This window comes from Conger conger, chromosome 2 (assembly GCF_963514075.1).
Source record: "Conger conger chromosome 2, fConCon1.1, whole genome shotgun sequence".
NCBI classification, from domain to species: domain Eukaryota; kingdom Metazoa; phylum Chordata; class Actinopteri; order Anguilliformes; family Congridae; genus Conger; species Conger conger.
The window spans coordinates 69,051,689-69,063,533 of record NC_083761.1 but is presented as its reverse complement, the minus strand read 5'-3'; the positions used below and the strand labels follow the sequence as shown (position 1 = coordinate 69,063,533).

General features: G+C 42.6%; 1 protein-coding gene across 1 annotated transcript; it reads right to left on the bottom strand.

Annotated features, from left to right (window-relative positions):
* Positions 1-1,390: 1,390 nt before the first annotated feature.
* On the bottom strand, positions 1,391-11,748 carry csnk1e (casein kinase 1, epsilon). The gene is made up of 11 exons (XM_061230664.1): positions 11,561-11,748; positions 8,852-8,947; positions 8,146-8,256; positions 7,795-7,943; positions 7,345-7,573; positions 6,673-6,843; positions 6,102-6,250; positions 3,967-4,165; positions 3,529-3,662; positions 3,218-3,288; positions 1,391-2,676 (listed from the first exon to the last, which is right to left on the bottom strand). Exons 2-10 carry the CDS (start codon positions 8,925-8,927, stop codon positions 3,256-3,258), a joined length of 1,251 nt encoding a protein of 416 aa, XP_061086648.1. The 5' UTR covers positions 8,928-8,947; positions 11,561-11,748; the 3' UTR covers positions 1,391-2,676; positions 3,218-3,255.
* Positions 11,749-11,845: the final 97 nt, after the last annotated feature.

The following is an 11,845-nucleotide window of genomic DNA, read 5'->3' as shown; positions in this document are numbered from 1 at the left end:
AAGGTAAATAAGGGCTCCATTTACTGAAATTCTGAAAGTATAGAGGGACAGCAAATAGCCATTGACAACAATATGTGCGTGGATCTTTTTATTATCATCATTACTTCATAAAATATACACAAATACTGTTGTAAATAAAGTTAAAGTGTGTTAAAGAACTGTACAAGATATCAGTACACAATACAGTGAGCCCCCCCTCCCCCCACCCAAAACAAAAAAAACAATTCAACAACCCTCCCTACATTAGTGTTACACTGCCACTGAGTCACTTCTAAAAAAATAAAATAAAATAAAAAAACATTTCTTTAAAAAAAAAAAAAAAAAAATTACAGAGGGGTTGTTTACGCAAACAGTGACATCACCGTGTTTGATGCGCTGAATCACTCAATAAATCAGTGACTGAATGAAAACTAACAAAATGTAATATCAGAGTTGCAAAGCCACTAAAAATCATTCAGATCACCAAATGTCACTCAATCCACATGGGCACAATGAAGCTATGGAACAGAGTCAACTGGTGGCAGATGAGATCGGCCACTGGGAATTGTGCCAGTACTAACGCAGTACTACCAGTAATAACATGGTAGCACCTGCACACAAAGGAATATAAATATGGTCAAATAGGTTAAAAGCATTCCTAGAGAGAAAAGAGATCAATAAATAAGACTGATTTCAGAGAGAGCTAGAGTTGCACTGGTTTCAAAATGCATTGAAGGATGAACATAAATATATATAACAAATACAAAGCGTTGAGAAATATACGCCTGTTCAGAAAGATGACAAATTAAACAGACAGAAAATAAAATAAAGGCAATAAAGCCAAGGGAAAAACAGTCACAGGAATGCATTACATCAAGACAGTCATGTGAACCAGTCTTACAGTGAGAAAAGCATACTCATCTTATTTTAAACTCCCATCGTATTCAGAACCAAACACAGAGGATGGAAGATTGCAATGCAGATGGCACTGGCTAAATCCTCACTGCGATTGGCTGCACACAGATGCAAGCTCGTTCAAGTGTCACTGAAGATCTGAAAATGTTCAAGATGCACTGTTAATCCAGAGGGTCAACAAAGGAGTGCTTATATGGTAAACAAATGACAGAAGAGTGGACACCGTACAACTCAGTCGGCAGTTTAACTATAACTATCCCCCAGTTATTAACCCCCTCCCCCCCCAAAAAAAAAGAAAAAACATTTTATGTTATTTCCTTTTCTACATAACACCTGAATACAACCAACCACATTTTGGCTTTACACAGGAAAAAAATTATATATTTACAGTGACATAAAAAAATCATTTCCACATCATAGCCCCACCCAGATCCTCAACACCAATTTCAGAAAGCCCGATCCCCCCCCTGCCCCGCCCACCCCCCCACCCCACCGCTAAAATTCCAGAATTCAAACGATAAACGAAACCAAAAGACATTCAGAAGAATTATACCCATGATCACAGGCAGAAGGTGCATTTCAGCTCCTGTTAATAAATAGGTTATGGAATCCCAGGGCCTACATATGCAAGCCCAGTCTTGGGGTGATGTGGCACTGAAGTAGGTTCAGTCAAGTTAGAATTTAAAATGTGCACGTTAGTCCCCGTGAACCTACCCATCGTTAAAATCCAGGAATGCTCAAACTAAGAAAGGGAGAGATAAGCAGAAGAAAAATGGCATGTACATAGGATGGACTGAGGGAGACAGAGAGAGAGAGAGAATGGATGTTATAATATCATAAATCTCTCACTCTTTCTCCCGTTTGATTCCTACTTAATGTTGTGGTCACCATTTCCCTGGCAGACTTGCTTAAAATAAAATACAAAAGCACATAAAAAGCAAATAAGAGGTATTGCAGTAAGACATGAGTAAAAGACAGGAAAGGGTGACGCTTTCATGCTCCTCTCCGATGACTTTTGCTACTGAACGGTTCACACTCATCCTTCTTTCAGTCCTTCACTCAATTTCGGTTTCTGACCATCTCTCACGCTTACTTTGTCTCTCTCTCTCTCCAACTCGCTTTGCTCTTGCAAATAAAAAATATAAAAAGGAACCAATCATTACAGTCCCACCCAAAGCAACTTCTGTGTTGATGATTTCTAGAAACAAGTCACTATATTTGAGTATATTCCTACACCATGAATTTCTAATTGACCTTTTTTTGCATACTGTAAAGTTCATACATCAGAAAAAGCACAGTAAAATATAGCGTTTGTGGAGTCTAAATTATCCACAAGTTATTCTTTGCCAGACCATAGCCATTAACGCGTATGAAATAATGCAAAACCGGTAACTTAATGCTGCTCTATGCATTGTTAAGGGTTGCATTCTGCGTTTAGCAAATGGACCTCATTTGGTTACACCAATACGCCACGGTGTCACATCTGTAACCACACCTACAGGTGTCTGGCAGGGGGACAGGAGGTTGGAGTTACTCGACGGTGGACACGGACATCTATTCCTCAGGCTTCATCTTTCAGACGAAAGCTCTCGGACGGAGACAAAGCGCTAACCCCGGGCACTCAGTTACAGAACAATGACTTTCACGCTTTTCTTCTTGCATTTCACTTCTCGCCTTTCTTTCAATCCTGCATTCTCTGTCCTATTGGCATTAAAAACAAACAAAGAAAAAGAGAAATCTGGAGGGGGAGGTTCATCTTGAAGCCCTGCGATGGCAGCAACACTAGAGAGAAAAAATAAAAATACATTAATTCAGCAGTTATCTTTTTAAATAATAAAACAAACATATCTTAACCCAAAACAATGAAACAAAACCGATTTTGGAACAGAAGCTTGGTGTGGTAGATTGTTTCTTGAGGTTTCCTTAATTAGTAGAATATAAAGTTCATTGTACTCCAGGGAGAAAGTTGCCATCACCATTAAAACAAGTTCAAATCCTAAAATGATATTCAGAAGCGTCCAGTTGACAAGTTTGTAATCCCACAACGAACAGGCAAATCAGTCTATAACCAGAAATTTCTTTAACCCTTTCAGGCCCAAGAGTGCACACTCAAGCGTAACTACCATAAAATCCCAACAAGCAATCAAAATGACTGCTATACTATTGTTTTGGGCCCCTATTAAAAGCCTACTAAATTCTCTCAACTTTCTCAATTTTCTATAACCTGACCTGACCCAAACTCTGGTTTTATTGGCGCTGGTGCCTGTACCCTTACAGGCTCTACAGAGTGTCTGAATAACGTATGCAGGCAGGTGACACTCACCTGTCTGTGAGCAGAGGGTGAGAGAGGAGCTGCAGGACTCATTTCCCCAGGTGCTCAAATGGCATGCTGACCTTTAGGACACAGAGGAAGAACACGGTCACCGACTGAGTGCGGTGTCCACATTGCATTGAAGAGTGTTCAGCCCCAATTAAATGAAAATACTTGAACAATACGAACCCACAATGTGATAAATGATGACTGACCTTGCTCACCAAAAGCCAGCCAGTACTGACACACATCTTCCTGAAGGCGGGATTAAAGAGTCCCTGTCAGTACTGGCCCTGCTTTAGAGCGGCGAGGCGGAGCCGTACCTGCGATGTGGAGATGCGGTCGTGCCGGGCCGTGAGGTCAGAGGAGGAGACGTTGGCGGGGGCGCCCCGGTGCAGCCTCATGCTCACCTTCCTCTCCCGCTCTGCACGAGAGATCGCCCGAGGAGACGTGTTTCCTGGGGGAGGGGCAACAGGGGACATGACAAAATGCTACCGCCCTGCGGATGGGATGTACCACACATGAAGGGTGTGCTCTGAGGACAGGAGATCCACAGGCCGAGAAAAAAAGCACCAACCAAAACACACACATTCACACAGAACTCATACAAGATATTCACTTTGAAGTAAATGTCCTATTTTGGTTCTCATTAAGTACACATGGGACAACAACAAAAAAGTGATCTCTTCTTTTGTCTGAACTTCTTCCTGAGGTCTTCCACCATCCTTTTTCTGACGGATTACCTTCGCTCGCAGACTTACCCGACTGCTGTACTCGAGAAGCTGGCGTGGAGATGGCGGCCTCTGGTCCGTTCCTCACCCGGTTGGGGGCCGGGGGGTTTGGGCCGGGTGGCAGGGCGCGAGCTGCCGACCCGCGTGGGCCGCCCACAATCCTCTCGTCCCTCTCCTCTGCTCCACCCCTCCGATCCCTCTCACCATCTTCTGCGGTTCTGCTGGCTCCCTACAACAGGACATACCCACTCACTCACTGCAGCCCGCAGAGCAGCAACACCAAAGGGAACTCAACAAAAGTACATACTGTACAATGTGTGTCATATCATTTATTATTCGTTTTTTAATATTTGTACTTACTGCAGCCTGCAGAGCAGCAACACCAAAGGAAACTCAACAAAAGTACATCCCGTACAATGTGTGTCATATCATTTATTATTCGTTTTTGAATATTTGTATTTTAAATCCGATTTTCACCTTTGAAGCATTTCAAATAAACTAGGACTTGTAATTGATGTACTTTTTTAATACAAAATGTTGTTCTCAAAGAACATTCTCAAAATTATTTCATTTTTATTTCAAGGTTTTAAAAAGTTAGTCCATGAAAGTAATATTTTCCCAAACAACACTAAATGGCTCAAAATCCCTTTTCAGTAGACATAAATCAAACATGTTCAATTAATCAACATATTAACATTGTGCAGTCCCTGAATTTATTTTATATGTTTATAACACACATGAAATGACTCATTTCTAGGAATGTATATGAAAATATAGTAAGCCAAATCTGAAAGTTTTCCAAAAAATGCAAGTAATTTCTGTGCAATTGAATGAATACATTTAAATATAATGAAAGTACATTTCTAAAAGATGTGTAAAACACATCTGACCATTGTTTTATATACTTATATTAGAGGGTACATGAAATTCTCAGGGCAATTTCAATAAACGATATTTGTCTGTCGATATTGGCCGAGACTGTTTTACAAAACAGCACAAAAGCAAACAGATTTCCACATTCATGAGGAGCACAGACATCATTTAATGAAGGAACAATGCAACATTTGTATAACAGTATAGTATTTCTATTTGCTCACCTGAACAAATTACGAGAGCCATTAAGTCTGTTTTGCTTGGCTTGTGGGTTTGCTCGGTAAAAATGATGAATTATAAAAAAAAAGCTCAGACAACTGATTAGGCTAGCCTTTGTGCACGACAATGATAACTTAATTTACAGCAACGGCAGATCGTGAAATAAGTCACCTCGCTGGCCATGTATCTCAGGTCTTCATATCAGCCCATGAAGGTAATATTTTTGCTTGTTGGTTGGCATCATCAAGTTTGTTTATATATAATATCAGCCAACAGTAATATGAGCCAAATATTATGATGAGTCCCTAGCATACAGTATATCATGCTGTTTATTATTCTGAATAGGCACAATATGGTAATGGCTGTTACAGTGCATCTAGTGAGAATGTAACCGTTCAGTCTTATAACATATTTCCATGTCATCAACACTAGATAGAGTATGTACAAAAGCCAAACCTGTTCAATCAAGGGCCACAGTTACTAAAGACTCTAGAGCAACAAACTAATGGAACTCTACATACTGCTTGCTTGAGAAGTTAGCATTTTAGTCTCATTCAGGGGACATTTTACATGTCACTGCACAGTGCTGAAGGGTCTCCTTGCTGAGCTAGTGTGACGAGAACATAATTATCTCTCTGTAACACAAGACTGATTTATCTAAATTAGGTTACAGTGCTTCCATTCATTTCTAAATATTTGATTATGAATACCCAGATGCGTTTCCTCTCAAGACCAGCACTGGAGTTTTAATCTCCTCCCCTATGCCCATCCAAACCAGAAAACCGAAGACCATGAACACCTAACTACCACACCATTGTGTGCTCTGCTTCAATTTAACTCCCAGTACAGGAGCTGAAATGGTACTCTCATTGGCAACAGTAATGATCAGTACTCTACACACATTTCGCATGAATCTCTGAGTGACTAAAAGTCGAATCTTGGCAAGAAAGGTCCTGTTGTCACCTATTCATTCTATTACCCTGCTAAGTTGGCTACTCAGATTTGAGTCAGTTTGATATTTCAGTGCCTTGACAGAGCAATAATCATCCGATTGTTCGATTCAAACAACTCACAAATTTGAGCATATTCCAGTCGAACACGTAGTCGTAGGAGAAGCCCTGTCTGTGGAAGAGGTTCCTGAAGAGCTGCCGCAGGTACGAGTAATCCGGCTTGTCATCAAAGCGCAGGGAGCGGCAGAAATTCAGGTAGGTGGAGAACTCGGCTGCAGAGACCAGAGAGAGAGGGAGGGAGGGAGATGGGAAGAAGGGTCAGTCATTAAATCTGTCCAGACATTCAGTGCTCCTGCAACCAAACTGTCAGTGGAAGCAACACATTCTTTGTTCCAGCCTTATTAGTAGATGATACACGACAACCATGTCAAGTATGAGTTAAAGTGCCACAAGTAGTTAGCCCAGGTAACAATCACCCTGTCCTGTCTCATCTGCAACTAGCATGACACACTGGACAGTAGTGTCCATCTGAGACTTAATAAAAATAGGTGGCGATAGCAAGACTATTTTCTAGTAAATGGGGACATGAACAAAAGGTATTGGCAGTACAGGAACGCCCACACAAATAGATCAGAAACTGCTGATGGAAACCTGAACAAGTACCTCAAGGTTTGGGGGGTTTGGGAGGACTTACAGGGGTAGCCTTTACAGAGCACCTCGATGGGAGTGGACATCTTCTTCTCGCTGATGCGCTCATACTTCTGCCTCTTGGTGGCGGCCTTCAGGCCCTGCCAGGGCAAGGAGCCCAGGTTGAAGTACATTAGGACATATCCCAGGGACTCCAGGTCATCACGCCGCGACTGTTCTGTTGGGAGAGGGGTGGGGAAGCATGAAATCAGAATCAAAATGTGCCTGTATTTCAGACCAACCACTTATGATCACGTCAGGCAACATTCAGAAGATTCCCTCGAATCACCACAGTACAATTAAAATATTTTTGCCTCTTATCAACTCTCCAGCTCCAGTGAAGAGTCTACTTTAGACACAAACAACCAGCTGCTAGCGGCATCTCTATAACCGTGGGCCATGTGGCTCTCTTGAACCTGGAAAAGATATCATGACTTTACACTAGTCCCCCATTAACAGCTTCGTGAAAGGTCATTCCAAGTGATGGAAGCTTTTTGCCAACTATGCACTCTAGATGACATAAAATGAATTGTTATTAAATGAGGCCGAATGAACGCGCAGTATTTCCGCTGGCTGTAAAAGTTGTCCTCGACTGCTCTGCAAGGCCAGGGCATGAAGATGAATGTGGGGAGTGCTGCTTATGCCCAGCTAGTTCTTCCCTAGCACCATTCTTCCTTACCGATGCCCAGGTGGGTGTTGATGGAGGCGTAGCGGGCGGTGCCCGTCAGGTTCTTGTTCTCCCTGTAAGGGATGTGCTGGTGAGTGCGGGCATCGCGGTACTTCTTGGCCAGCCCAAAGTCGATGATGTAGACCAGGTTGCCCTTCTTCCCCAGGCCCATCAGGAAGTTATCGGGCTTGACGTCACGGTGGATGAAGTTCTTTGAGTGGATGTATTCAATACGGCTGATCTGGAGAAGAAAAAAAGGAAGGAAGAGGGTTACATGCACTTCCTCATGTCAACCACTCAACATGAAAAAGTGAAAACTGAGGAGGAAAACAAAAGAAAGGAATGAATGAGTGCAAGACACGGAGGCAATATAATCAGAGACAATGTTGACAAAGTCAGGACGCGCACATACAATGGCACAGAGCTATGAAAGGAAGAGACGTAAAGTCTGAGGTACTGCACCATCTGATCAGCCAGCAGCAGCACGGTCTTCAGGCTGAACTTGCGGGAGCAGAAGTTGAAGAGGTCCTCCAGGCTTGGCCCCAGCAGCTCCATAACCATCACGTTGTAGTCTCCCTCTGCCCCGCACCACTTTATCGAAGGAATGCCAACTGTAAGAGAGCAACACAGTGACTCTACTATTGGAACATGATAGTTTACAGATACAACAAAGCATATTTAAGTATTTACAAAATAATATTATAGACGCTTTATGAAGGTTTAAATGGACATACACTTTATCCTGGTTTAAATATCCTATGATCTGCTCTCACGAAATGTTTTTTTCCCCCAACCAGCTCCCTGCTTCCTCACCTCCTCCCTGCATCATCTTGTAGAACTTGCTCTCGATGTGCAGCTGTGGGTGTTTGGTCTTCACACACTCCAGTTTAATGGCTACCTCCTCCCCTGTTGCAATGTTGGCACCTGGAGTAGGCAGACAAGATCCAGTCTCTCAACCCAGTGTCCATACATATATACATATATACATATATGGTCTCTATATCCGAGAAAGACAAAACTAACATTTTGATGAGCCACAATCAAACCAGCAATACCAAACTAGGGATCAGCCATTTGTGAAATAATTTGTAAAAAATAAAATAAAATAATAATAATAATAAAATTAATTAAAAATGCTTACATTACTCTCCTTTAGCAAATTAAAGAGTTCGGAAAGAGATGTTTATGCGTTAGGTAAATGGTAAAAGGTTGGCATTTATATAGCGCCTTTATCCAAAGTGCTGTACAATTGATGCTTCTCATTCACCCATTCATACACACACTCACACACCGACGGCGATTGGCTGCCATGCAAGGCACCGACCAGCTCATCAGGAGCATTTTAGGGGTTAGGTGTCTTGCTCAGGGACACTTCGACACAGCCCGGGCGGGGGATCGAACCGGCAACCCTCCGACTGCCAGACGACTGTCATGTCGCCCCCTATTCTTGGGAGAAGTTGTCAGGGGTGGGGGGGAAAGGAATTCTGTTGTGCAAAAGGGAAGAAGAACAAAGTCATACCCAGGTAAATGTCTCCAAAAGAGCCGCTCCCAATCTTCCTCCCAAGGCGGTATTTATTTCCCACCCTCAGCTCCATGGCCAATGGCTGTGAACTCGCTGCAGAACAAACAGGACCAGACGAGGACGATCAGTGAATCAATGGAGGGCACTCACAATACAATATCCCCACCCAGTTCCAACTTTGTATGCACCTGTGGTTAGAATCTACCACAAAGCTGAAGATTAGAAGGTCAAAACAGAGGATGGTGCATGCATGAACTGAGAGGAAGGAAGGGGGGGGGGGGGTGTGTGTACAAAAAAGCAGATACAAAAGCTAATGTAAACAGTCTGACATGTTAGAAGAGAAAGTAAATATATCACAATGTTTTGAAAAGGTTTCCTCATCAGCCCTTGCCAGTTATGTTCCAAACTAATTATTTCATGATTATTTCACAGATACTCTGACCAACTGAACAGGTGGGCTTTCAAGAGCCTGAGCTGGAGTTGCTGGTGTTAGGAACTGGGAGTCAACGTTACAGTTAAAGTTGATATGTAAGCGGCTTGGGAGAATTGTTCGCCTGTTCATATGAAAAAAAACAACAACAACTGGCAGATACGGGGTGTGATTAACACATCTGATCGAGGCTAGTAGCAGACAATAAACGCCGAGGCGTGAAAACCGACTGCTGGGTACGAACAACACACTAATGTACTAACTTGCATACAAGCAGTACATTAATACACGAACACAACAGAGTTGGTCACTTTACACTCGATTACAAAGCAAATTGGCAAGACTCGCTTCAAAATACATGCAGCAGGCCTTTCCTTTTAGCCAGCAATCACAATTACTGCTCGGTGTAGTCTAGGGGTAACGTGAACTGCCACATCTGATTAGAATGTGTGCCAGTTAGGGCTATAGTCAAGTTACCCTGTCACAAACATTTTTTTTTTGCAACGTGAGGTGGATCGATTACTGACTATAACTTCCAGTCTGTTGTCAGTGGCTCCGTTTTGTAAAGTCTGGACCCATAATCAGAGAGCAGGCTAACTGCTAGCTAGCGATCATTGTTAAAAGCGGCCTCATATGGGTAATGTTACCGCTAGCTAGCTAACACAAAGAAATCTTAGCTACTCGACTGTAATCCATGACAAACTAGAGCTAATGCTACTGCTACTGTATTATCTCATTTCTAGCGAGTAATGTTTGCTACAAGGAAAACATTGCTGAGAAAAATGTCGACTCTTTCACTGCATTACTCCCAGGATATCTTGCAGTGTAACTACGTTAGTGTGTGTGTGTGTGGGGGGGGGTGTTAATCGTAAATCTCATAGATAGCCACTATCGCATAGCTCATTCGTATCATATTCAATTATAATCACTGAGAAACATGACATAACCTGCTTGCTAGCCAGTATTACTAATAATGCTAACGTCTGCAGCATGTAAGACGGTTTCCACAAAGCACGACGGATGAATTTTAGTTGGGTGGGCTTTGATATTTAGCTACAGTTTGCATACACAGACCATCACCATGATGTCATTTAAGACCTGGGTAATATTATATATTTTGTCATCATTGAATCTTTGGTACACAACAATAGAACTGTCATTTATACCTAGATCTGTAACGTTAACTCGGTAGTAAATGAGACGTAAATTCAATGTTTATCCAACGTTGTTAGCTAGATAACATTACTAGCCATAATTACCTTTAGCGTTGTACAACCAACACCACAGTTGTAACTACTGTACTGAACTGTCAATGATTTATTCAACTAGCTAGCTACTCCACACAAGTATTAATAATACTATTATGCCAATACAATCACGTTAGCAAGCTACATTTATAGCCAGGAAACTTGGTGTTACCAGAACAAGAAGATTGTAAAGCCTCATTATGGTTAACTGGCCAACAATTAGCTGAGCACTTAGCGGATTCTAGTGCTAGACTACATAACAGCTCTTGCTCACTAACTCACCTCTCTAGCTGCCAGGGGACCACTGTCACAATGTTTTGTTGGTATCAAAACTGGTAGCAGCCCAGTTGCAAGCTATATGCACCGTCGCTTTTTTTAAAACCGAAATGATCGCAATTGTCTAGCTAGCAGTCGAAGTGTTTGCTAGCTAGCTAGCTAACTTACTATTTGTAACCCGTGCAGGCTAACGTTACCTCTTCGTAGCCGGCCCATAGCAAATTTTGTATTAATTTCAGTTAGCTACCCATAAATAACAGTGCATCGATTAGCAAAGAACAGACAAAACAGTAACTAACTTGTTAGCTTGATAGGTAACAACGTTTGTCAACGCCACCTTAAAGACAATAGTGTAGCTCGCAAACAGCAAGAATACAATTGTGTTTGCTAACGTTAGCTGTCTACCAATACAGCAGTTACTACTAGCTAGTTAGCCAGCCACCGAGAAGCATACCGAGCACCAGTTGTGAGTATAGTGCCTGACTGGGGCGCAATAATTGCTGAAGAACCAGCTTAAACTATCCCATGCTAACAGAAATCACAGCAAGCGTTTCTCTTTGCTTGCCTAAATATTTTTGGTATGATTATTCTCACAGCCGCACCCTAACACAGGGGCACCATATACACCCCAGTGTCGATATCGCCCCCTCCCCCTCCGACGCTCTGAATACGATTCCCGTTGCCATTGCGGAGCCTAAAACGATCCCAGGTTTTTCGCCCCTGGTTTCTCTGTTCCCCGTCTCGGCTACTTACCCAAAATGAGAAATTATTGAGAGATGGGTGCGCGGCGCTGCTGATCCGGGGGTTGTCAGTCGGACCGAGCCGTGAGGAGAGCAGGATTGGAGCGGATTCTGGCGGCTCTCATACCCCTTTTTCTTTTTCCTTCAGCTGATCTCCTTGCTGTGTTAGTCCCTGAGTAGCTTCTGTTCCAATGTCCGACTCTCGCTGAGGATCTGTCTCCCCCTCCCGTTGCTGTCTGAGCACACCATTGACAACATCAATGACGTAATTCACAAACTATAAAATACCCGGATTGTG